General features: G+C 53.2%; 2 protein-coding genes across 10 annotated transcripts; one reads left to right on the top strand and one right to left on the bottom strand.

Moving 5' to 3' along the window:
• Position 1: 1 nt before the first annotated feature.
• Positions 2 to 14496, top strand: DNAAF8 (dynein axonemal assembly factor 8). 8 transcript variants are annotated; one of them, XM_074346381.1, is made up of 11 exons: positions 2 to 296; positions 1910 to 2067; positions 2543 to 2671; positions 4988 to 5404; positions 7084 to 7201; positions 8745 to 8886; positions 9768 to 9911; positions 10341 to 10457; positions 11085 to 11351; positions 12422 to 12599; positions 14288 to 14405. In XM_074346381.1, the coding sequence occupies exons 2-11, from the start codon at positions 1960 to 1962 to the stop codon at positions 14294 to 14296; spliced, it is 1629 nt and encodes a 542-aa protein (XP_074202482.1). In that variant the 5' UTR covers positions 2 to 296; positions 1910 to 1959; the 3' UTR covers positions 14297 to 14405. The 8 variants fall into 8 exon arrangements, with proteins under 8 accessions (XP_074202482.1, XP_074202481.1, XP_074202483.1 ...); XM_074346380.1 differs by having other exon boundaries at positions 2 to 404; XM_074346382.1 differs by having other exon boundaries at positions 2 to 1053; positions 11272 to 11351.
• On the bottom strand, positions 13484 to 22329 carry ZNF500 (zinc finger protein 500). Of its 2 annotated transcripts, none has more exons than XM_010949782.3 (7): positions 22111 to 22329; positions 20938 to 21435; positions 19175 to 19358; positions 18908 to 18975; positions 17800 to 17911; positions 16459 to 16572; positions 13484 to 15372 (listed from the first exon to the last, which is right to left on the bottom strand). In XM_010949782.3, exons 2-7 carry the CDS (start codon positions 21337 to 21339, stop codon positions 14780 to 14782), a joined length of 1473 nt encoding a protein of 490 aa, XP_010948084.1. In that variant the 5' UTR covers positions 21340 to 21435; positions 22111 to 22329; the 3' UTR covers positions 13484 to 14779. The 2 variants fall into 2 exon arrangements, with proteins under 2 accessions (XP_010948084.1, XP_010948085.1); XM_010949783.3 differs by having other exon boundaries at positions 17800 to 17908.
• Positions 22330 to 25934: the final 3605 nt, after the last annotated feature.

Raw genomic sequence — 25934 nt, 5'->3', positions numbered from 1 at the left:
CCCCGCTCCCGCCCCGGAAGTGGTTGCGGGAGGCGCGGAGCACGCCGGGACGCTCGCAGGTCCCCGGGGCTGCTCCCGGCACTGTGGAATTAGTTTGTCCCGCACCCGGACCTTCCGGTCAGCTCGCCCGGCTCGCTGTGTGATGTCCGCGGCAGCCAATGAGCAGGGAGAATTCACCCTGCCCCGCCCCTCCACTGGCCAGAGAACCAGTCCTGTTTCAGGAGAGGCAGGACGCGCCAAGTCCCGAAAGAGGAGCAGGGGGAGCGGTGGTGGAAATCAGTTGGCAGTTCAGTAACGTAAGAGTCTGCTGAGCGGGGATCCGAAGGCGGCAACAGCCTCAGTAATTGCGGAGGCTGTTTATAGCCCTGTCGGGACCGCGCGGGGAGGGGAGGCTGAGGCCGGAGGTGAGTGGCCTCGGGCCTGCCGCAGCTGCAGAGATAAACGTTGGGAATTGGACGGGGCAGCAGAGAAACGGGCTGGGGGTCGGTGGGAGGACTCGCGATGAGCTTTCGTGTTTCCGAGCTTTAGAATTTAAAAGCCTGACCCGGGAGGAAGTTGGCGTCTAGTTGTTATAACAACCCGGCGGTAGGCGGGGCCAGGGCGGGGCTAACGGTCTGCAGCCCAGAAACGGACGTGGAGGCGGAGTCAGGATTCGGAGGGACTGGGGCTGCCCTTTGGCTGGGTGAGCGGAGCTCCTCAACCTGGCAGGATGTACCCCTTGTCTGCTGGGTGAAGGAGCTCCTGAGGACCCTTCACGGCCTGGTCCGTTGGCACCGCATATTCCAACAACTGAAATCTTCTCCAAACATACTGGGCAATTTTCACTCCTCTGAGTTCTTAGATGATCTTCCCGCAGCCTGTAATGCCTTTTCCTCCCTTATTGCATTGTCCTCCTGAAGAATTTATCAGTCTCTGGCAGTCCACTTCATCCGAGTGATTTTGTTGCCCTCTGATCTGCCCTGCAACCAGAGAACACCCCTGATATATATACCACATGTGTCCACATCATGCCGTTCCCAGGTCATGGTGAACCAAGCTCCTGCCCCTGCTCCTGTAAGCACAGAAAAAACAAGAAACCCCCACTCACTTCTCCTGCTGCTTCCCTGGTAGGGGCCAGGCTGGGGTAGGAGTGTTCTTTTCTCATTTTATTGTTACAGAGTCCTCTCAGGCTACAAGTGCTCTGAAGCACCATCACCCCACATTTCTAAGCCCCCTTGACCCCTGAGGGACTGGCCTTTCTCCTGTTAGACTCTGGGATTAAAGGTGGGGGGTGTTGGTTAAGTGCCTGGGTATAACGGGTTAATCTGAGTGTTAACGCCAAAAAAGTTTCCTGGGGACTCCAAATGTCTCTAGTCTTTTCCTTTTGTAAGGGGGCAGTAGAGGGTAGTCGGGCTTGAAATCCCCTCTGACTTTGATACAAATTCTGTCTTTACCTTTACTAATGGTATAACCTCTCTGAGCCTATAAAATGTAGATAATAATAGTATCTATGTTTTATGGGATATATATATACAGTTTGTAGGTATCTGTATATATCATATATGTGTATCATTCTATGTATCATATATATATACCTACATATCAAGTACATATATCATTATATATCAGTACATGCATCTATATATTAATATATCATTATATACATACATCTGCAGGCTCCATACTGCACTACACACACACACACACACACACACACACACACACACACACACACACACACACACACACACACACAAAATGCATGGCACTTCCTGGCACTCAGTAACAGGAACCTGCAGACCAGAAGGAAAATGGAATGGGAGGTCTGCCAATCTGTTTTCATTCCCCAAGGGGTGGTATATGCTTTGAAAAGGCAGCCCCCTGAGTTCTTGAGTGAGGGGAGCCCCACTCATTCCATATCCTCTGCAAGGCTCCTTGGATGATGGTGCGCTGAGAAGCATCCCTTCAGCCCCAACCCCCATGACATCCCAAGACAAAGATGTGGGGCCGTCACTGTCCTTTCCCTGGGACGCCATCATGGAGGCCATTAGGGAGCAGCTCCCAACCCTGGACTCGGATTCTTCCTTGGTAAGCAAGTGCTTTCTTCTGACATCTTCCTGGACCCCCAGTGCACTTTCCTCCCATGACAAACATGATGCTAACCAAGAACAACTTTAGCACTTATCAGGTCAGTGTCACGTAAGTGAAGTACCATGGCTCCCTGTCACAGAGGAGTGGAGGACCACACTCTGCTCTTTCAGCTGCCACCTCACTGCCCTGTTCATTCAGTTCCAGGCGTATGCAAGGTCTTAGGGGTGGCAGGTACTTGTAGAACCAGGAGTCCTGGATTTCACCTCCACCAGGTGGTGCTGCAAGCCCACTTCTAAGTCAGCAACAGGGACCACCATGGCAAGGCCCTTTGGGAGAGAACTGATCTCCACAGACGGCTCCCCAGAGAAACAGCAGGACTGGATGGGGTGGGGCAGGGTTAGGACAGGTGGAAGCTGAGGCCCTCCTGCCTGCCTGCTGCTGTATAATCCACAGCCCTCTCATTTGTCCACAGTCAGACTGTGAGGAAGAGGAGCTGTTCATCTTCCAGCGAAATCAAACTGCTCTGATTCCAGATTTGTCAGAGGAAATGGCTGAAGACTCTGCAGGGGCCTTGGTCACTACCTCAGGGTCTCCTCCTGAGGTCTGTAGGATGCCAGCTGTGGGGATCCACGAAGCTGGGACCCTTCCAGCAGAATAGGGTGTGGGTGTGGGTGTCCATGGCCCTCACTGGACTCTAACAGCAATGTGGGTCTAAGGTTAAAGGCCCTGGTCTAGCGTCTCTACACGCCCGGGCCTTTCTCCAAGTACAGCCAAGGAGTTCAGCCACCAAACATCTAACAGCTTTGTGTACATCACACCCCCAGGAGCCCAGCATACTTAGGACTGGGGGTGGGACTTTATTTTCTATCTGATTTTGCCCCCTGCTCTTCCCCTCGACCCCTCAACACACATACACCCACCTCCCAGCCGACCCATTGTCTACCTGAGCTATCTGAACCATTGTCACAATTTACTGTCATAAATGCCTCCCTTAACCCAGCTGGCTTCGGCGTCATCTGGCACCTCACAAAATCCTGCGCTCCCTAAACATTTGTTGATTGAATAAGGGCAACAGTGGGGATTCAGAGGTAAGAGGTACCCCTGGCTGGGGAGGTGAGATGAACACAGGAAACTAAAAAATGCCACAGCACGCTCTGTAATTAAGTATCGTAGCTGCAACCGTTGCCAAATGTCAGAGCGAATTTTCTATCTTGTCTCCCTCTTTCCCAGGGCCCCAGGTAAGACCAAGAACTCCTGCTGAAAATTTATGGCTTAATGCTTAAAATTAACTGCTGCCTTGATGAATAGGATCCATCAATGGGCTTTTATCACTGGGCAGGCCCCCAACCCATCAGGCCTGTCCAGGGGAGCCTAGCTCAGTTATAACTGTTAGGACTAGCTATCACTCAGTGACCAGGGGAATGGGCGGCAGGGCTGCCAAAGATACATAGGCTGACGTTAGTTAAAGTGGTGGAAGGAGATTTTATTCTGTAACTACTGACAGCAGGAAAACAGCTGAGCTCCAACTGATCTGTGCAGAGGCAACTGGGTGTTTCCAAGGGAGAATGAGGGAGGGAGCTCGGAAGAGTCAGAAAAGTGAAAAATCACAAAGAGCTGGGCAGTAAAGAGGCGATTAGACCAGGTGTGTCTGCTGGCTGGCAGGTGTGGAAGTCAGGAGCCTATCCTCCCACGGAGAACGGAGACAGAGGCCTTGTCCTTCCTGATTTGTACATTTCTAGAGAATGACTCTCAGGTCCGTGAGAGATACTTCTGGGTTGTAAGAGACATATATTCACAGTTATAAGCCCTTTTTAGTAAATGCTCCAAGAGAGGGAGGTCAGGGACCTAGCATCAGGTATTGGCTAGAAGAAATAGTAAATCCTCCTGGCAGCACTGAGTACATCCCCAGGCAGGCATTTTAATGGGGGGCTGGGGTCATCCTAGCCTTATGCTGGTAGAAGCCATGCTAGAGTTTGGAGTTTGGACAGAGTGGGTATAGGTGGAGATTCTCCAGTTCTGAGCACAAGCACTGACACATGGTCATCTTACAAAGCCAGGGTGTGTCCCCTTCCAGCACCATAACAGAAGTCACCCACTCCCTCAGCCATGCCTAGAAACATATCTGAAATAACCCCAAACAATTTCCAGGACTGCCAAGACCCCTGGTTAGTTCAGTTGGAACCATGTCCACGTCACTTTATTTTGTGTTTTCTTCATTTCCACAATTACCTTGATAACTCTTCTGGACGATTGTTTTTTATCTTGGGATGGGAAAGTCTGTATCAGCTCACAGGAGTTGAGGCTGTGGGCTCGCTCTGGAGACAAAAGGCCTGGGGTCATCTTGCCCACCTCTAACAGCTGTGTACCTGTTCACAACAGCCAAAAGGCAGGAACAACCCAAGTGTCCATCAACAGACAAAATGGATAAACAGAATGAGGTCCAACCATACAACACAATATTATTCACCCATGAAAAGGAACGAAGTTCTGATACATCCTGCAATGTGGGTGACTTAGAAACATTAAGCTAAGTGAAGGACACAGAAGGACAAATATTGTGCGACTCCATTCCAGTGAAATATTTAGAACAGGAAAGTCTATAAAGACAAAAAGTAGATGAGAGTTTACCAGGGGCTGGGGGAGGGTTTCCATTTAGGGGGATGAAAAAACTTTGGAAATAGTGGTGATGGTTGCAAAACTCAATGAATGTACTTAATACTTCTGAACTATACATTTAAAAATGATTGGGGGGAGGGTGTAGCTCGGTGGTAGAGCACATGGTTAACATGCATGAGGTCCAAAAAAAGGAAATGGTTAACATGGCAGATTTTTATGTTCTATACATTTTCTATCGCCACGACGACTCCCTGTGGTATGTTTTGAGGCTGCTAACAGAGAATGCCTGTTTTCTCCCTAGCCAGCTGTGTGGCCTGTGGGACCCACCCCAGATGCCTGGAGGGAGTGGACCACAGGGACCCAGGATTCAGCCTCCCTGGAAGGAAGGGCCTGTGTTGGGCCTTTGCACTCTCTTCTCAGGATGCCTGCGGAGACCCACGGATTGCAGAATCCCTGGTGGCCACAGGGAAAGTCCACCCTCTCTGCCCAGGAAGCAGGCCTGCAGACGGAGCCCCTAGGCGCTGCCTCACTGGCCCAGGAAGGCTCCGACTCTGACAGCCGCAGAGCCCTCCGGAGGGAGAGAAGGAAGATGATGGAGAAAGACATACTTCACAAAGTCACCTGGGATGCCTGGGACCCAGCCTGCTGTGACCTGACTCAAGTGAAGGAGATGCCACCAGAGCAGCCCCGGGAGGGACTGCCAGTGCTCTCCCTCCAGGTAGGCGTCCCCTCAGCCCAGGCTTCCTTGGGGCGTGGGTCCTCCCCGGGCCAACTTGAGGGCCAGCCCACTGTGCCTGTCAGTTTCCTTGGGCTGCAATAACACAATCTCATAGACTGGGGGCTTAAACAACAAAAGTTCATTTCTTACAGTCTGGAGACTGGAAGTCCAAAATCAAGGCTCCATCCCATTCGATGTCTGGTGAGAGCATGCTCCCTGATTCATCTGGAAGCAGTGAGGGAGCTCCCTGGGGTCTCTTTGTAAGGGCACTAATCCCATTCCTGAGGTCTCCACCCTCATGACCTAATCACCTCCCAATGACCCCAACTCCAAACACCATCACATTGAGGATTAGGATCTCAACACATGAATGTTGGAGGGACACAGACATTCAGTCTATAGCAATGACCTGGGCCTGTGGCACTGGATCCACCATTAGGCAGGCAGTGCTACCAGTCTCAGGGGTGTGTTGTCCCAGCAGACAGACCATCCTCAAGTAGAGTGAAAGAGAATGAGTAAGAGCAAGGAGACCCCAGCCTTCTTTAAAAACAGAAAACAAACAAACAATAAAACCGAATCCCAAGCCTGATCATAAAGACACGTGAAATAGACAACAGACTTTGACAAAGCATAGTTTTCCAAACATTCAAGTTCTCATTCTCATACAAATCGTGAACCCCTGTGAACGTTGTATATACTTAGCTCATTAACAAGAGAACCAGCAGGATGACAAAGCTGATTTAAAGAGATTAGAGAAGCTGGGATTTTGTAAAATGGGTCAGGGGGAGTAGAGGAAAGGAATGCAGAAATTAAATTGCTCCGCTAAGTACAAATCAGTCATAGCCTCCAGGGCAACTGAACTGGTGCCTTTGGGGTTATCTGCTCTACTGGATGGAAAAGAAAGCTGTCACACTTGTCAGTTGTACAAAATTGTAAACTAAGTGAGCCCCAGTCCACCACGCAAACCAGCCTTTCCCTAGAAGATGCTCCTGCATGACGTTGGAATGTCACAAAATTCTCTTTTTGGCCTTATTTATAAATCTTGACAATTCTTTTAACCACTTAGAGAAAACTGACATCAAGGTGGACGTGGAGATCATTTTCACCAATTCCATTCTATCAACTCCATTTTTTTCCTGAACCCTTTTATTTTCCCACCCCTGTGGGCTACAAAGAGCTGCAAGGCCACACAGAAGACACATTAATTCCTGTTTGACGTCCTCCCCGTCTCATCACACCACTGCCCCCCAGCACCCTCTTCCAAGGCCTCCAGCCCAGCACCTACCTGCCTTGAACCATCTGTTTCTTCAAAAAGCAAAACATTTTAACCTCCCAATGTTTTAAACCTGTATGAACCTAAATAGTTTTAAAATGACACTGGGTTTCATCCAAGTCAAACAATGCCTTTGTGCGAGAAAGAAAAGTATTGCCCAAAAAAGGCATAGGAAGTGGGGGGCAAGAAAAGTAAGACCTGCCTGCCCTGAAGGAGGGCGAGGGGGTTCTCTGCAACCCTTGGGGTTGGGGTGAGTGAGCCGGTCACCTGCTCTCAGCCCTGGTCTCTGCCCAGGACACCCCAAGATGGCTTCCGGGGGCCGTGGGGGTCACAGCAGCTGTGAAATCAGGTGCTCATTCCCCCGGAGCCCTGCGGCAGCCTCTAATCACCACCTTACTTATTTCAGCAACTTGAAGAGTGGGATTTGGATCAGGTCCTTCAGAGTCTGACAGGGCGAGAGGACGACCAGGGAGACGGTGCACCTGGAGCCGCGTGGTGGGCAGCCAACCACTGCCAGGGCCAAGGTCTGACCTTGAACGCTGGGGGCCCAAGTGCATCCCCCACAGCAACTCCTTCTAGAGCGTCCTAATAAAATCAGGTTGTGGGCTGGGCACGGGCGGCCCTGCCGCTCGCCATGTCCTTTCAGCTGCTGGGCCCTCACTGCCCTGCACACCCAGTTGCCAGTGCTTCCAAGACTTCATTAATTCATTCACTCACTCAGCCATCCATTCACTCACTCACCCATCCATTAAACACATGACTGCCTGCTCCATCCCAGGATGGGCCGGGCCTTGGGGATATGAGAGGCCTTTCAGACACAGTCCCTGCCCTCAACCCAGGGCACTTCCCCCCTCCCCACCTCCTCAGACCTTCCTCTTTCTCTCTGGAAGCAGAGTGACCCTGAATTCTGCGCCCCTTCAGCCAGATCCTAAACACAATCCTACTTCCACTGCCTCCTCATTTACCAGAGGAAGACAGGGATGGGATTCCACACTGCACGTGTGGCCTTCCTGGCTCTGAGCAGTTTTGTAAAATAAAGTTCCCAGTCCCCTCCCAGCCCTCTGGCCCACAAAAGGCAAGTGGAGGCAGGTCTGAGGCAAAGGAAATGTAGGGGTTCTGGCCTCCAGTTCCAGAGCAAAGGCTCCTTTGTGGCTGACAGCCCCTGGTGCTGTTTTAATTTAAAAAATTGTTTTTATTTTTGGGGGGAGGTAATTAGGTTTACTTATTTATTTATTTATTTAGAGGAGGTACTGGGGGTTGAATTCAGGACCTCATGCATGCTAAGCATATGCTCTACCATTTGAGCTATACCCAAACCCCTAAATGGGGTTTTGTTTGTAATCTAACCCTTGAGAGCAGGATATTGAGAAACTCACCCTCCTGCAAGGTGGGGCAGGTCTGGGGGACTGGAGTCGGCACCCCTTTTTTGGCAGGAAATGTGGCAGATCTGTTCTCCACTTAAAGGCACATAATAAGCCTTCGATCAGATTTGAAAAGGCTGTCCTAAACACACCCTCACCCAAGTGGGTCAAGGATGTTGACTGCAGCACTGTTTATAACTGTGAAAAAGTAGAAACAGCCCGAATGCAGGATTCAACAGGAGTCTAGCTAATCAGTCACCCACAATTCTCTGCAGCTCAGTGAGGCGACCCTATCCATCCATCTAGTCTATATATCTCAACACAGAAAGATGTAAAATATACTTGGTGAAAAAAAATCTATAGATGATCCTATTGCATTTTTTAAGAAGCAAACACACAGGACTATTAATGATGCTTCCCTCTGACACGTGGGACCGCAGAGGGGAAGTGGGCTACACTGTTAACAGGAGGTGCCTCCTCCTTCCCAGGGTTCACACCCAGCTCCCTGCTCGTGAAGACACGGCGCCCCTCGCCCTGCGGGGCTCACAAAGGCTATGAGCAGCTGAGGGTTGGGTGGGCCTAGGGCTGCCCCCCGGCACTTCTTCGTGCATAAGCCCGGCTCATCCGTGAGGGCTCCTGAAGCTCAGGCTGTTGTGAGTCAAAGGGGGGCTGTGTCCCCACTAAGCAGCGTCTTCCCTCCCCACAGACCACACCGAGCCGAGCACCCAGGACAGGCTCATGGAACAGCTCGGCCTCCTGTGTGCCACGCAGTCCAGAGCCTCTTCCTCTGCCCGGAGGGCGCCTGCTGATACGCCCCAGGACAGCAAGCAGGAGGAGGCTGGAAGCAGGTGGGACTTCTTGCCAGCCACAGCCCCTGTCCTCTCTAGAACTGGCTTCTCTCAGCATTTACTGGGCTGACTGTGGGCGGGGCACTTGGTGTGTGTTTCTTTCATCTCAAGAATGTGATCAGGTAGGTTCTCCTTTTACCCCCATTTTATAGATGGGGAAACTGAGACTCAGAGAAGTTGACTTGCCTAGGACATAATTGGCAGAGCTGGGACTCAAGCCCCAAAGCACCTGCTCTTTCCCCACCCCATGGGAACCCTCCCTTCACCATCCACACAGCCTCCCCGGAGTAGGGCCCTGCCTCTCCAGCCACCACTGATCGGGCCAGCTCTGAGCATCCGACCCCAGCCAGGCCTTCTATGGTGAGAAAGGCTGAAGCTGGGGGGCAGGATGGGCAGAGGTGGGGACAGGGCCCTGGGGTCCCTTAAGGCCCAGCTATACGCCTGCTCTTCTCACACTCTGGATGTCCCACTCTTTTGAGGAATCTGAAAGCCAGTAAGCCCCTTGCCTGAGCTAGTTGGAGCAGGCTTCTGTCCCTGACAACCCAAGTGTCCAGTACAAAGGCCTAGGCCTGCACTGTCTGGTCAGCAGCCACTGGCCACATGTGGCTGGTACAGCTGACAAACTAAATTTCTAAGTTAACTTTAATTAGCTGAAATGTAAATGTAAATGGCTACTTATGGCAAGTGTCTACCATACTGCAAAGTGCAGATACAGAACGTCTGATCATCATGAAAGTTCTACTGGGCAGTCCTGGCCCTAAACCTCAGGACCTGCCTCAGAGTCCTGCACAGGGGCGCCCAGCCAGTGGCAGCCATGCCCAGCACAGGTCACAGGGTGATCACTGGCAAGTGACTTCTGCCCCCTGTTCCTCTCATCCCAGAAGTGCTTCTAAGGGGCTGGGCATCCACGCTGATTTGGGCCCGAGGCTGGCGGAAGACATGCGGCTAAGGAGCCCAGCAGAGCCTCCCACCGTCTTCATGGATCTGCGGCTGACGAAGCCATCAGCCCAGGGGTCCTCGGGAAGGTAGGAGCACAAAGGCTGTGAGCGGTGACAGCCTCGCAGCAAACCCGCTGCTTCGCATTGCCATGTTGGCAGGCAGGTCCTGGGAGCACTGCCCACTTGAGAAGTGTCTTTAGCTGGGAGCTGAGCCTGGCCCACAGTCCCACTGGGTTGCAGCAGCAGGCCCTCCCCACAGCGAGGGAGGAGCTGGAACAAAGGGAAATTATTCCAGGCAGAGCCCTAAGCAGACATAACCTAGGCTGGGGTCCTTGGCCCTGGCTGTGCCCCTCCACCACCTGCAGGAAGCCCAGTGGCCCTTTGGTTTCAGCTGTCTGGGCTTTGGTTTGCCTGCCTGGCCCATCTTCCTGCCTTGGGTCACCAGGGAGGCCTGGGCACTCCAAGTCTGGGGGCGGCCTGGGGCATGTCCAGGCAACCCCCTTTTCTCTCCCTCAGCTCCAGCTCCCACTCCAGCTGCAGCTCCAGCTGCATCTCCAGCTCCTCTGACAGTGAGGAGGAGGGAGAAGAGGAGACAGCAGCTCTGAGAGACCAGCGGGGCCCGGCCAGGCTACGGTAAACACAAGGGGGCTCCCGCCGCCTGGGGATGCTCCCCTCTGCCTCAGCAGCAAGCACCCGCCTGGCACAGCTAATTCTGGTGCTTTCAGCTCTGTGTCCTGCACCCAAAGGGCCAGCACAGGAGGGGGTGTGGGGGCGGGGGGGGGCTCTGGGCGGTGGGGAGGGTAGCCCAGCATCGTCTGGCCTGGCTTGCTGTCCTCCAGACAGCCCCAGGGACGCCTTAGCTCACTCTCGAGAAGGGATAACTGCATTTTCTTCCTGAAAAACTGCTCTCAAATTGATTTGCCCCCTACTAGCGATGGGAATGGAAGTGGAGAGAAAGTACAGGGGTGGAACAAGCGATGCTTGTTAGCCAGAAACGAAAGGCCTGGGTCAATTAAGTGAAACGTCCAGTTCAGGGAAGGCTCAAGTCCTTCATGGCCACGCCGCGGTCACGGGGTGAATCTGTGTCGTGTGTTCTGCAGTCTCTGTCATTTTTGGAACCGCAGAGCCCATGGATCACAGCCTTTGGGAACATTAGAGTCTAATGCATCTTTTCTCCAATGTGATATGTGACCAGGCATTACAGGAATAAGGAGGGTAGAAAACTTTGGGTTGAGAACAGTCACACGGGTTTCTTCCCAGAAGCCTAGAACACGCTGACGTGCTCTGTGACTCGGCAAGGACTGGGAGCCACAGTCCTTACTCTGAGCATCTTCAGGAGCAGTGGACACACTCTGGCTTTCCCCTGCTCATGTCCCGTTTCTGTGGCAACGCATTAGGAGGTCGGCTCCACGTGGTGTTGATGGACGTTGCTTCTCTTGTGCCACAGGGACTGTACCAGGAAGAGTCAGCTTCTCCAGCAGCTCAGGGCATTTCGGAAGGCAACGGCTCAGCCCGAGCTGCCTGCCGGTGAGGGTCCCAGCAGCCAGAAGGCTCAGGCCCCTGGGGATACAGCCGAATTCAGGTGTGGGGGGAAGCAACATGTAACACTCCGGGCAGAGAGGCAGAGCGCCCAAGCCAGACCCCCAGGAGGAAGTCCTGGGGCCCTGGGGGAACCTCTTGGGTCAGGGACAGTCATGGAGGCCCTGGCGCGTCCCCTGGGCCAACTGTAGATGCCTCCAGTAATGGATGTGAGAAGGTGAGCAGACGATCTAATTTTCCATCGACACCCGAGGCCCTGGTGGCCCCCTCGCTCTCCCATTTCCATTGGAACGTACCTTTGCAGCACAGGGACCTTCCAACTGTGGATCTGTCTGCAGCCCTGTGAGAATTCAGTCAGAACATTTTCATGCACTGAGAGCAAAGATGCCAGTACAGATGTGTACACACAGCATGATAACCCCAGTGGCCCCAACCCTCTGAAAAGGGACCAGAAGGAAACACCACGAAGACAGTGCTTTTGTGCTGATACTGGGACTACAAGGCTTTTTCACCTTTTTCCATTTCTGCATTTTTTCTGTTTAATATGCATCTATTACTTCCAACATACAAGTTTTTTTTTTTAAACTGTAAAACATAGTTAGCAAATTTCAGGTCTTGAAAGAGAACTTAGCTTGATTTTCTGGGTCCTGGATGTTTGCTGTTTTGTGTTCCTAAATTAATACCACAAACACACGCATGCACACACAGAGACCAAGTGGACTTTCTGATAAAGGGGTCCACTGAAATTTGCTTTTGTTTAACCAAGACACAAAGGCACATATATGTTTCAGGTCCTTCCAAAGTAAAGGCGGATTGACGTTCAGTTGTAGGAAGAATGTGTATGTTCTAACAGCTGAGCCTGTCCCTGTGGACAGCGGAGCAGCGTCTACCCTTGTGGATAAGTAGCAAGAGCTGGGAGCCATAGAAGGCTTTGCTGTCTTGCTCAACATTACTAGTATTACCCCCAAGGCCCTCAATTTTCTGTAACTGCTGTTCTCAGCCCAGCTGCTCTCAACAGGCTGGAGCCCTGATCTGTGGCACCTCTGTTCTCTCTCTAGCTTGTTTCCAGTATCTCAGAGCCTCAGCCCTCCTTGGCCCCACCTGCTCTGTGGGAAGAGCAGAGCCATCATCTCAGGCCCCCCAGGCCATGGGATCAGGCAGCCTGCAGGGTCATTGGCATCTGGGCACGTGTTCCAGAGTTTAGCTGGAGTCACCGCCAGCTCCCATGCACTAAGGGTGGGTAAGGACCTCTTCCCATCCAGCCTCTGCCCAGCCTCAGCCACCGGCAGCCAAGTTGGGACCACAGACTCCACTTGATCTGGCCAAGGGGCCTCACCAGCAGCCCCCCTCCCAAAGGCATTTACATTGTAAGTCAGATGTGAGACGACTTTCACTAAGGCCACAAGAGGCTGGGGGGATGGGAGGGGCCTCTCCTGCAGGGGCCAGGGCCAGACTACCATCACCTGGGGGCCCCAGGCCGCCTCCCACCTGCAGAGGCGCCCCCCCCACCCCCACTCCAGGGCACATACAGCACTGGCAGGGCTCAGGTGCTGGGCAGAGCAGCCTAAACGTGGCACACAGCCTCCACGGCAGCCGCCAGCTGTTAGGGGCAACGGCTATTTTATAAAATTTCCATATCCCCCCATCTCTACCCCTTTTAATGGCAGTAAGTTCATTCACGAAGTTTCCCCAACAGTGACAGGAAGAAGCCTTTGTTCCAAGTTCAACTCTCTGAATTACTGTCTGTCAAGGCAAGCTGGGACGATGAGGTGGCAGGAGGTCAGACCTGGGCTGAAAGCTGGTTCTGCCACCTGGACAGGGTTCTTCAAGTTCTCAGGGCCTCAGTTTCCATCCATGAAAAGAGAATCATGAAGGACCATGAGAGAGAATCAGGGAACAGGCATGGGATGGGCCCAGTTCTCAGGCCAGGCAAAGGGCAGCCACCTCCAGCATCAGCCTGGACATGAGAGAAGTGAGCCTGTGAGGGGGAGATGGGCGGTCGGTGACGCTGCCCTGGCTGGTTCTGGCTGGGTACTATGTACCCCACGAGCTACCCCAGAAGAAAAAATCCACCCCTAAACGAGGTGACTCCATTCTCCAGGGAACACACAAGACAGAGCTCAGGGGCCAGAATAACTGATGTCATTTATTAAGAGAACAGAAAAGAGCAAGTCACACACCCTGGAACCTGGGTTGTGTGAAAAGCTAAAAATACAGTGATTGGATGAACAGTCCCTGGATGGAATATTAAGGAACTCAGTGATTTCAGAGCTGCCCCACAACTTCACTAATGACCCAACCAAACAAGGACCCTAACCGCTCCCCTCGGCCACTCACAAGACTAGGGATGTGAACAGGTCAGAGAGGGACATCCACCTCAGAAAGACAAAGTGGGGCAACCCAGGCCAGCCTCTGCCCTGGAACATGGCCACTTGGGCTGGAACAAAGGCAGCCCTAGTGCCCTAAAGTGGTGAGGCCACAACCCTGGGCTTCCTGGCGGGCTGGGAGAGGCTGGAAGGTGGGAACTCAGGGAAGCATCCCCACACCAGCCAGCCATCCTGCAGAACAGCCTGGATCTGTGAAGGTGACCCACAACTCACCCATCTCCTTACTAACACCACTGTGATACCAGAAAACCCACCCTGGCTACATTTTGAAAGTGTGGCAAGCTTGTGGGGGAAGGTGGGAGATGGCCCAGGGAAGGCTGGGGTCCATAAAGCTGCAAGCAACTGCAGCCACTAAGCCTTCCCCCAAGGGGGCTGAAGGGTGTCCCCCTAAATCATGTCCAGAACCTCAGAAGGTGACCTTAGTTGGAAACAAGGGTGTCTCCCTAAATCATGTCCAGAACCTCAGAAGGTGACCTTAGTTGGAAACAAGGTCTTTGTAGATGTAATTAGTTACAGTAAGGTCATTCTGGATTAAAGGTGCCCTAAATCCAATGACTGTCCTTGTGAGAGGAGACGAACGCGGAGGCGCACATGGAAGAGGCCATGGGAGACAGAAGCAGGGCTGGAGTGATGTGCCACAAGTCCAGGAGCACCAAGGATGGCTGGCACCTCCAGGAGCCAGGAGAGGTGTGGGACAAATCCTCCATCAGAGCCTCCAGAAGAAGCCAGCCCTGCAGACACCTTGATTTAAGACTCTGGCCTCCCAAACCATGAGAGAATAAATTCCCGGTGGTGTAAGCCACCCAGAGAGTGGTCCTCTGGCCGCCCAGACGCGAACACACCTGTGGTGTCCAGCTTCCTCCCTTGGCCTGGGCACCCCAAATGCCCCACTGAGTGTCCTCACGCTGGCCCATGGGAACAAACGGAGTCTGAGATGCCGGCTCCGGGACAGAAACGACTCTGGTAGCTTCCTGAAACAGCAGGCCCTGGTCCCGGGGAGGGGCGGGGGGCGTCCTGGAGACCCGGGGTTCAGGGCGGGGGCTGCTCCCGGCAGTGTGTGCGCTGGTGCTTGCGCAGGTCGGTGCCCCGGCGGAAGCCCTTGCCGCAGACCAGGCACGCGTGGGGCTTCTCGCCCGTGTGCGTCCTGCGGTGCGCGCTGAAGTGCGAGCTGTTGTTGAAGCGCTTCCCACACTCGGCGCAGGCATACGGCCGCTCCCCGGTGTGCGTCCGGCGGTGGATGACCAGGCTGGAGCTCTGGCTGAAGCGCTTACCGCACTCGGTGCAGGCATAGGGCTTCTCGCCCGTGTGCACCCTCTGGTGCGTGCTGCAGTTGGAGCGGTCGCCGAAGCGCTTCCCGCACACCTGGCACTGGTAGGGCCGCTCCCCCGTGTGCGTGCGCTGGTGCTTGGTCAGGTGGGACGTCTTACTGAAGGCCTTGCCGCACTCGGGACACGTGTGCGGCTTCAGGACCCCGCGGGGCCCCGCTCTGTCCAAAGCCTGTTGGGGTCTGGTCAGGCTGGGCCCCAAACCCCGACCATGACCCGGGAGCGCTTGGCCCCAGCCCATTCTCATCGGCGTGTCCTCCCCGGCGTCCTCTCCGATCTCCACTCGCACCGCAAGCTCTGAGACAGAGAAAGCACAGTCACTGAGAGTTCCACAGGGAGGCGGAAGGGAAAGGGATGCTTCTGCTAAGAAGGAAGGCATGGGCCATGGAGGGCGATGCACAGCGATGCCTTCAAACTCCCCCAGCAGGGAGGTGTCAGTCAGAGCCTGATTTGAGGAACTAAAACCATGGCCAGACACTTGCGAACATACAACTTGGCTAATCCTCACATGGCCTGTGAGGTGGTGCTGTCACTGTCCATTCACACATAAGGACGCTGAGGCACACTGACTACACAGGAGGGCCCACACTGACTCCCCCAGCACGGGGAAGTGTCCCTGCTGAGACACTGGCCACCCGACATCCGGCGCGGGCCCTCCTGGTCTCCCCTCCTGTCTCCACACTCACTCTTACAGGAAGCCAAGCCTGGGCTTGAGCTCACGTTCACCTCGTCTGTACAGCAGAGATGATGATGGAACCAGCGCACTGGCCTTTGGTAAGAAGTTTTAAAAAGGAAGCCTGAGTCTGGCAGTTCCTCAGAAGGACTGAGCGACTCCACACCCCTCCCAACCCCGTGAAGACCCAGGAGAGTGAGCGCTGCTGGCTGGGCAACCCTTGGGGGCATCGGCCTCGGCCCCTACCTGGCCTGGGCTCCCCTCGCAGCCTTCCTTTGGGACTAGGTCCCCTGTTGTGCCTGCATGCAGGGTGCCGTCCCAGCCCGATATGGAGCGACTCTTGCTTTCTATACTGAGGGCTTTCTGGCCGAGCCCCAAGCTTTTCTTAAAGTCTCCCATCTCCCCTCACCTTTTCTTCAGGCAGGGTTAGCCTTTATAAACGAAAGTTCACGCCCACCCGATACGCCCCACGTGAGTATGTTCGTATCGCCCGCGTCGCTTTCATGCCAGGACGGAAGAGCTGAGGAGTCTAGACAGAGACCACATGGTCCATAACTCCTGAACTACTTACACTACCTGGCCCCCTTCAGAGAAAGTCTGCTGGCCCTTGCCCTCGAGCTTGAACTCCACGAACACAATCAGTGAAATCTAAACTCAGGAGAGGGAGAGTCTAACCTGGACTTCCGCCTCCTCCTTGCAGACCCCCTCACCTGAGCCGGCGCTGCCTGAGACTCCCCTCGGCCCCAGGGCTGCACAAGCCGGGTCCTGCTGGCCTTCCCCTCGCCCCTGCTGGGCAATCAGACAGGGCCTGGGAGCGAGGAGTCCTGCTCACGGGAAAAGAGGAGAGAGGACGTGAGTGTGGCTGGGACAGAATGCAGACTGCAAAGGTCCTCTCATGAGGGAAAAGGGGCATCAGGAGGACCCATGGGAAAGCTCGATGCCCCGAAAGAGAGGTGGAAGACGCTCTGCTTCTGTGCAGACTCTGTTCCCTCTGAGGGAGAAAAAGTGAGGAAACAGGGCCCAAGGCTCTCCCTGGTTCTGGGAGGGAAATCCCAATGCCCTGAGGGGTCTAGAGTTTCATCACCAAAGAGATGAAGTGGCCAAGAGTTACAACACATAGGAGGCGACAGACAGACAGAAGGCCCCAGAGGTCCAGCAACAGTGAGGATAGCAAACCAGTATTTGAGGCAGTAAGAAGGTTTCATCTTCATTCATTCCATTTTAGTTTGAAAAAAATGAGGATGTAAAAGAAAGTGTGTGATGGTTAATTTTCTGAGCCAACTTGGCCAAGCTATGGTGTCACTGGTCAGCCACCACTCTAGAGGCTGCTGTGCAGGTTATCTTGCAGATGCGATTAACATCTAGAATTAGCTGACTGTAAGTAGAACAAACTACCCTCCATATCGGGGTGGGCCTCACCAAATCAGTTGAAGGTCTTAAGAGTGAAACTTGGTTTCCTGGAGAAGAAATTCTGCCTCGAGATGGCAGCCTAGAAATCCTGCCACCTGGCTTCCCGTATGGATTTCAGAAGTGCCAGCCTCCACAATTATGAGAGCCAATTCCTGAAAATAAACCTCTCTTCACACACACAACTGGTTCTGTTTCTCTGGAAAACACCAACTGATACAAAGCAGGGTCTCGATTCCTTCAGAAAATGTTTCGGGGAGTGAATGGGGGTCAAGAGTGATAGGATGAGCTGAGAAGGGACAGGATGAGGCAAGGCCATGGGCAGACAGGGGGGCCTAGTGGCCGAGCAGGCTGCCTAGAAGACCTGCCAGGGAACACCCCAAGCCCACTGAACCATCCCCTGGGTGCAGGGCCCATGAATTCCTATTTTTAACATGCTCCCAGGTGATTCCTCAGGCCACTAAAGTTTGAGAACCAGCTCCTGTAGGTGGGGGAAGGTGCTGAGCAGGGAGATGGCCTGGGCCTCGAATCTTAAAGACCAACAAACACCCACAGCCAGCCCAAGGGAAGCAGCCCCCCTCCCTGAACCAGGCCCATGCCAGAGACACAGCACGGTGTGTGACGACGGTCTCCCCGCACATTACCCTCACACTCTGGCAGCACGCTGCAGCTGTAGTCCTGCTGAGTCAGGTCCAGGCACCCCGACTCCTCCTGGGACAGGTACACGGCCATGTCCTCCACAGTCACCGGCACCTGCTGGAACGCTGCCCATTCAGTCTCACGCCACTGCCCCTTCAGGGTGGGCCAGACTGGTGGGCTCCCCGGGCCCCTCCACTCGTGTCATGGCAGGTTCTCCTTACCTCACGCAACATCCTTCCCTAACCACCCTCTCCTTTCCATGTGCTGTTACCCCACCCCCTCCTCCCAAGCTCAGCTCAGACATGGCTGGATCCTGCTCTTCAGGAGGACACTGTGGCGACCAAGCTCTGACCCACTGCTACAGGGCAGGGGTCGTGTGGACAGATGTGCTGCATGGAGCAGCTGGATCCACTGCGATCTCAGCCACCGGGGCCCATGCTCCTTGGGGATATGAGTTAGCAGGCCCTGCCTCAGCTCAAGCCAACCTTGGGACCCAAATGGGGTGACATGTGCACTTCGTGATGCCTCTAGGCCAGAGGTTCCCAAATTTAGCACCAGACTGGTCTGGGATCACGATTAACACCCAAGCAAACAGCATTAAGAAGAGGCAAATCCACAGAGACGGTGGGTGCCAGGGGGCTGAGCAGGGGGAATGGGGAGTGACTGCTAACAGGCGTGGGGTATTTTGGTGACGTGATGAAAATGTTCTAAAATTGACTATACTGATTACCGCAGAACTCTGTAACCAGACTAAACGCTGTACACTTTAAATGGATGAACTGTATGGTATGTGAATTATACCTCAATAAAGCTATCATTGAAATAAACAAGCAAAGGAGGCTGATTCCAGGCTAGGGCTGCTGGAAAAATCTAGTTTAACCCAGATACCAGGAGATTCTAACATATATCTGGGTTTGAAGGGACTGCCCTAGCTCACTGTTGGGACCCCAGAATCCTCCAGAATACACCTAATACTCAGGTGGCTTCTGAGAGAAAGTGAGACTTCCGAGGAGGTGAAGGTCCGCCTTGGAAACCCAGGCCACTAAATATAAGTGTCCTTGTATCAAAGGCGTGGGACGCACGAGGATGCTGCAGGTCGGAATGCCCGCTCACCTGGGACCAGGCTGAGAGGAAAGACGTGGCCAGTGCTGCTGTCTCCTGATGCCGGGAGGTCACTGGGCCTGGGGAAAGAGCAGAGTTGCCCACCCATGCGCATGACAGTGAGGGCTGGACGGGTCCAGCTGCTCTCCACCTACACCCAGCCCCACTGGGAGCCTGCCCACCCCCATAGGCATGCAGGCCAGACCCTCTGCCAAACTCCCAAGCCTTCCCCTTCCCCAGTGCAGGGCTTCTCTTCCCTCGAGATGGGTGACTACTCACCCCTATTTGGCCAGAGCTGGGGGCCTCTTTTTGGTCCATGGCTCAGCTGTGCTGGGAGCTGCTGGCTGAAGTACTGAGCCCCTTTCTCCAGGGATAGCTCCTCTGGCTGGGCCTCTGCCTGGCATTTCAAGAACCAATCCCCTGTCCCATGGGGCAGTATATCATCAGGGAGCACCTCCAGATCCTGCGCACAGACACAGATCTGCCCAACTGCTCCCAGGAAGGGGGGAAGCCCACAGGGTTCCCAATCCCTCCTGTCTCAAGCACCCAGGCCATCCTGTTCCCAGGCTGTCCCTCACCACCTGGGCTGCCTTGTCGTGTTTAATGGCCCCTGCAGCCCTCCATACGTCTCCATCCATCCAGCCTCCAGGGAGAAGGCATGTGACCTGGGAAAGGGTCAGGCTTCCAACCTGGGGGAAGGGAGGCCTGCTCCACTCCCGAGACTCAGCAGTCTCTCTGCACTCTCTCCCCGTCATTCTCTTTCAGTGTCAGTGTCACACTCTCACCCTTCCTTCCTTGGTGCTCCCAAAAGACCGGAGCTAGAAGGGTCCCAAATCAGGTCTTGTTTTGGAAATTCAAGTTATTGTACTTACTACGTTTTCTGAAATCGTCTACAGGCCCTCTGGAGTTATCTGTTTCCTAATTCCAGAGAAGGTAAACGAGATGTGCTTGGATCTGAGTTTACTGAGCTCTGCAATAGTTCTTTGTACAAGACACATCCCCAGGGAGCCATAAGGTGAAGGCCAGGGACCCTATCTCAGGCTCAATGTTCTACATCTCTGAGAGGAGACAGTCCCCAGAGGTTATGGGGTGCACAGTGACAGAGGGAAGTCATGTCAGGAACCCCAAATGCCAAGGCTGGAGGGGCTGAGCAGAGCTCCCAGGTTCTTGTTGGCCATCATGACAGCAGGATTTGCTTATTGCACTCAACTCACCTTGTGGTCCAGTTTTGGGAGGGGGGTGTAGGGGGCTCTGTCTGTCCTGCCAGATGCAAAAAGACAGCAGTGTGTGGCCACAGATGCAAAACGACAGCAGTGTGTGGCCACCTGCAGGATTTGCCAAGTATCTAATTAGGAGGAATTACTCTATCCCAAGCAGAAGAAATTTGTAAGGGACTTCCCACTCCCCAAATGTGACTAGAAGAAGTTGGAGCATGCTCTAGAGTGGTGGAAGTGCCCCTTATCTGCCCTGTCCTTGTCCAGCACAGTAGCCATTAAGCATGTGTGATGACTGAGCCCTTAGAATGTAGTCAGTTCGATATACAAATTATATTTTTAATTGTATTTAATTTTAATTTAAAAAGCCATACATGGCTGGTAGCTACTGTATTGCATGACACAGCTCTGGAGAGACCGGGAAACATCTGGGGACTCTAACCAGGGCACCCGCTAGCCCCTGGTCTTTCTTCCCAGTGATCCTCCCTCCGTGGGGATCTCTTCAACTCCCAAGGCCTGCCTTGGAAGGTGTCCAGTCTCCCATCAAATCTTATGGCTGGCTGTGTTGGGATCGTGTTAATGAACCAATCCACATAGCTCAGAAAGGGCTAATGAGGCTACAGTAATTAATCAACAGATGGACACCCACTGGCCAAGACTGAAAACACTCTGCAGTTGCCTTGTTCAATTCGCAGTGCCCAGGCAGCCCCAGGTCCTCCCAATAACCAAGGCTGGCCACGGCTCCAGAGCCCAAGGAATATACAAATGTGGACCTCAGCAGCAGGGCCCCATTTCCTCACCTCAGGGCCAAAATGCCCCCCACCTCACCCGCTGCCTTTGTTTCCTGGGCTCCCGCTGCAGCCCTTCCACGAGGACCACGGCCTCCTCACCGCTCTCTGGCTGCTGCTCCCGCACCCGGGCCTGGATCTCCCCTGGCAGCACCGTCAGGAACTGCTCCAGCACCAGCAGCTCCAGGATCTGCTCCTTGGTGCGCAGCTCAGGCCGCAGCCAACGGCAGCAGAGCTCCCAGAGGCGGCTCAGGGCCTCCCGAGGTCCCGCCACCTCCTGGTAGCAGAAAAGCCGGAAAAGCTGGCGGAAGGTCTCGGGGCTAGGGTCTTCTTCCTCTAGGGAGGGCTCCTCTTCCCAGCAGTAGTCCTCCTCCACCTTCACAATCAGGATCTCGTCCTGCTCCAGGGATGGCGGGTGCTGGAGGCCGGGAGAGGTCGCCATTGCTCCTGCTGGGCCTTGCTCCTTCTCTGGCCTGGGAATTAAACCTGTCTCTCCCTAAACCTCTGGCCAGACACTGGGAGAGATGTTTCCAGGGCTCTGTGGAAAGACAACAAATTCATCTAGGGTGAAGCACTGGGGCTGGATAAGCATCTATACCCACAAGCCCCTGCCCTGGCCCCAAGGCCAACTTGCCCTCATTGGCAAAAGGAAAGGATTTAAGTGGGTCAACCTTGCTACTAACTCCTTAATTCTCAGGAAAGGTAATCAATCTCTCCGGCTCTCAGTTTCTTATCTGAAAAGAAGAGATGGTAACACCACCTACACATAGGCTGCTGAAAGGACTAAACGGGATTTTTGGAAAGAGCTTGTTTAGCACAGTGCCTGGAACACGGTCAGAGTTGGAGAAATGCTGAGTTTTCAATATCAAACATTTTTGGACAAGGTCCCTGGGGAAATATGGTGAGAACCTGGGGAAATATGGTGAGAACCAGGGGCCCTTTTGCCCAGAAGGACGCAGATTCTGTCCCAGTCTGACCCCTGATTGTGGGCTCGGCGAGCCTGAAGCCCCTCCGAACCCCACTGAATGGTCACTAAAGATCCTCCAACTCCAAGGTCTTGGGAGGGTTAGGACTCCCTGGCTGGGCTGCTTTTCCGTCTGGTCTCTTCTCTATGAACAGTGAGCAGTGACCCAGGCCGAGCATAAACCGGGCTTTGGCGCGGGCAGCGGGATGTAAGCTCGAGCCGGGACCCCGCGCCCTCCCTCGCACTCACCCGCAGCGCTGCGACCCTTAGGGGCTCAGGGCGCGCCCGAGGCGGCAGGCCAGGACGGGAGCGTAACAGCAGACGAGGTGGGCTTGGCGGGCCACAAACGAAGACCACAACCCGCAAAACAGAGACCCAGGACGGTCGCCGGGGCCACTGGCTGAACCGCCCTGAAGCTTGAGAACCAGGCCGCGTGGGCGTCCCAAGGCAAGCATTGTGGGTAATGTAGTCCTCGCACCTTTGAGTCAGCTGTGGCGAATGGGAAGGCGCCTTGGAGGCGGGTCCACGGGAGGCCCTATGGGTAGCATAGTCCTCGTACGATTGGTTGAACTGACTGTCAGTCTTAAAAACGAGGTACGTAGCTGACCCACGAGATGCGTTGTGGGTAACGTAGTTCTCCCCCTTGCTGAGCCGCTTCCCGGGGTAGGTGGGTGCTGGGAAGCTTTGTAGGCGGCAATGGTACCCCCCGCACATTCAGTGAGCATGCGCGAGCGCTTGGAGGGTCCGCAGCTTTTGGGACATGTTCTCTACTTCCCTTCCATTCTCCCTCCCCAGCTTGAGAAAGTCCCGGTGGAGGGGACCCTGAACTTTTTTACTTACATAGTACTACGTATGTGCTTTGCAATTATTAAATCAATTCATCTTTGAAACAACCCTAGGAGGGAGGTACTATTCTCTCCATTTTACAGATGAAGAAACTGAGGCACAGAAAGTTTCAATAACTTGCCCAAGGTCACTCACACCCAGTAAGTGCACAGCTAGGGTGCCATTGGAACCCAGGTGTCTTAGCCCAACTCCTTGATTTTAGAGACTGGAAAATGAAGACCCACAAAGTTACTTTGCTTGGTGCAACTTGGTTATTTATTGCTTAGTTCTTTCATGTGTTTACTTGATCAACAAATATGTATTTATTAGGCTCTGCTTTGTGCCAAGCAGGCCCAGTGAAGAACAGGAGGTGAACTGGACAGTCGGTCCTTGGTGTTCCTGTGGAGCTTGGGGGAGGGAGCCGGGAGGGTCATGGTGAGGGTCGTGTGCTGGAGCTGAGTGGTGAGAGCTCCATAGACATCATCACTGACATAACAGCCAGGCCATCCCGGAGCCCTTCAGCCCTGGCATCCCCAGGCTAGCGCTTTGCCCAACCCTCCCACTGGCATCTTTCTTTTCTTCCAATGCTGGTCTCCATCCTCTCTAACATTCCATTATTTCCCCCTGCATCCAATATCCAGGTTTTCTTGTGAGCACACAGGCAGAACAGGACACTGGGCTGCCTTCCACTGATATCTGGAGACCATCCCTCCCTAGTGGGAGGCATCTTTAAGGGCAGATGCCAGATTTCAGGATAGTCTTATGGTGGGGCTTGAGGGAAGGCAGGACCACATATGCCTCCTTTTCTCCTTACAACATGAGGCTGCTGGGCAGGGAAGCTGGGATCTTAGAGGGAACCAAGACTAAGTGTGGAGCTGTTCAGAGCACTGGCGCTCAAGCCCAGCACGAGAGGCCTGCCATTCCACTGGCTTCAGGGGCAGGGTGTGGAAAGGGCTAATTTGAACACGTCACAGGTGGGTATGTGGCAGGGGAGGAAGAGAGCATAGACCAAGGTGGCAGAGGGAAAAGGAGGAAAACAGAAGAAGGCAATGGAGAATCTGAGGGAGAATCAGCAGGCTCTATAGAACTGAACAACAGTCTGGTTGCAGGACACCCTGGGCTCCATCTGGAGGGACAGACAGGTGCCAGGACACCAGCATTTTCAAAGCTGCCCCACACCTTCCTGTTTCTAACTGCCTTCTGGTTAGTTGTGGGGCCCTGGATTTCTGTCTCTTCATCTCTTTGGAGCCAGATGTACACAAGTTAGCAAGTTTGTGTAATGACCAAGGCCTGACTAACGTGGTCCTGGCCCTCTCCTCTCTGGGAAGTTTTTGTTGACTACAACCAACAGAGATTTAAAGGATAAATTTCTACTTTGCCTAGGATTTCTGTCTTAATTCTCTTTCAAGGGAGACACGAACATTCAGTCCATAACCAAAGTAAACCAGGATGAATTTGGGCCTACACTGATGGACTCCCAAACCAGTGTTTTGAATCCTGCCTCGACCACTTATTCACTGGATAAGCCTTACCTTTGCCTCATCTGTAAAATGGGGATTGTCATAGCTCCAATTTCTGAGAGCTGACAGGCAAGATTTGAGGAGACAGTGTTTGTAAAGGACGGATGACGATGTCCAGCGCTTAATAGACGCTCCATGAACATTAGTTCATGATTGGCAACCACACTGGGATGGAGTCTGCAGGCTTCAACCTGTGGATCTTGGCTGCTCGGGGCCATGGAGTTCCTGTAAGAGGTCCACAAACCATTCAGACCCCAAGCATCATTTACACTCTGAATGAAAAGTATGTATAATTATTATAAGTATATCTATAATTATATATGGCTATTTATGTTTATACATGTAGCTTGTTCTCATCGGGTTTATGTTGTTTACAAAAAACAGTTTGAGTTAAAATGGCAGCCTCACACTCACGGAAGTTGGCAAACAACTGGGAGGCACACATATATCCTCCTCTGAAGCCAGAGAGGATGATCATCTTCAGACTGATGGCTCGTAAGGTTCATAATCCACAACCACATACTGGGCATTGGTTCAGCTCAGGCTTGCTCTTATGACTTAATTATGGCTGGGAAAAGATGCTTTGTGATCAAGGACTTTGAAGGTTTGAGTCATCTTTGGTAGCAATTCCCCAAAGTCCAAATGACTGAGAACCAACAATTCAGTGCAAGTCAAATAGTTTAGCTAAATTATCTAGGAGAGTCACAAGAGAGCTACAGTTTTCAAAAACTGATATGTAATGGGTCAGTTTTTTTTTTTTTAACACTTTCTCTAAGTCCTCTCTGAGCTAATGATAAAGGCTCATGTTTTTAAAGCACTTCCTAAGTCCACGGATCTTGTGTTTTGACTGTGCTACTTAAATCCTCAGTGACTCTTGTATCATGGTGACCCTCAATTTAGATGAGTAAACTAAGGCTCAGAGAGGTGCAGCGCCCTGCCCAAGGTCACACAGCTAGGAAAGTGGAAGAGCCGAGGCAAACTTGGGAAAGTCTGCTGAAGAGCCTGCTGTGCAGACCGCTGCTCTGACAGCGAACTTGAACGGCAGCCGGGTAATTTAATCAGAACCCTGCCTAGGAGTAAATATACTGTTTCTCAGAAGACTCGGGTTCTGTCCTAAGGTTCTCTTTTGAGGTGACCAACTAGGGCCCCTGTGGTCTTCTGACACACCAGGCAGATCTTCTTGGCACATAATAGACGCTCAGTAAATATTTGCCGAATGACTGAATAAATAAGTGGGTGGGATTTGTTCTTCAGACACTCACTAGAATTAAATGACACAGCACGTTAAAATACTCTGCTTTAGGGCGAAACACAGGCGCACTTGGTAGACAATAGTTCTTTGTTATTATATCCATTAACAGAAAGGATGAGGGATAAGAGTGCTTGCCGGGCAATGCTGTGAAATCTCTCCTGGGAGTCTGGCTGTTTGTGGTCCATTATGACATTTTAGACAGACGAGAAGATACACCGATGAACAGGGAGGCAGGAGAGGTCAACCGTGCACACCTCAGTCCACTCAGCGTTGGAAACTGTCTTTTCCCTGCAGCCAGTAAGTCAAGTGAGAAGCAGGTGGGTAAGAACAGGCATGCAAAGCATGAGGATTCCTTTGAGGGAGAGCTGCTCCCAGAATGAAGGCATCACGGAGGAGGGCTGCGGTATGGAGGAGGAAGGGCCATCAGGCATGCTCGGAAATCCTCACCAGCGGGGATGACGTCTGCTAAGCTCTCC

Source organism: Camelus bactrianus, chromosome 18 (assembly GCF_048773025.1).
Source record: "Camelus bactrianus isolate YW-2024 breed Bactrian camel chromosome 18, ASM4877302v1, whole genome shotgun sequence".
Classification (NCBI taxonomy): Eukaryota; Metazoa; Chordata; class Mammalia; order Artiodactyla; family Camelidae; genus Camelus; species Camelus bactrianus.
Note: the sequence above shows the minus strand (reverse complement) of the source record. Positions and strands in the feature narration are given on the sequence as shown.

Bases quoted from the DNA above. Each gene is read 5' to 3' on its own strand.
- DNAAF8 (XM_074346379.1), top strand. From the start codon at position 1,008: ATGCCGTTCCCAGGTCATGGTGAACCAAGCTCCTGCCCCTGCTCCT. The intron at 2,068-2,542 runs GTAAGCAAGTGC...ATTTGTCCACAG, and splicing joins TGGACTCGGATTCTTCCTTG to TCAGACTGTGAGGAAGAGGA. The intron at 7,202-8,744 runs GTCTGACCTTGA...CCCTCCCCACAG, and splicing joins CAACCACTGCCAGGGCCAAG to ACCACACCGAGCCGAGCACC.
- ZNF500 (XM_010949782.3), bottom strand. From the start codon at position 21,339: ATGGCGACCTCTCCCGGCCTCCAGCACCCGCCATCCCTGGAGCAGGAC. The intron at 18,976-19,174 runs GTGAGTAGTCAC...CTCTTTCCCCAG, and splicing joins CCAGCTCTGGCCAAATAGGG to GCCCAGTGACCTCCCGGCAT. The intron at 15,373-16,458 runs GTGAGGGGGTCT...TCTCTGTCTCAG, and splicing joins CTCAGGCAGCGCCGGCTCAG to AGCTTGCGGTGCGAGTGGAG.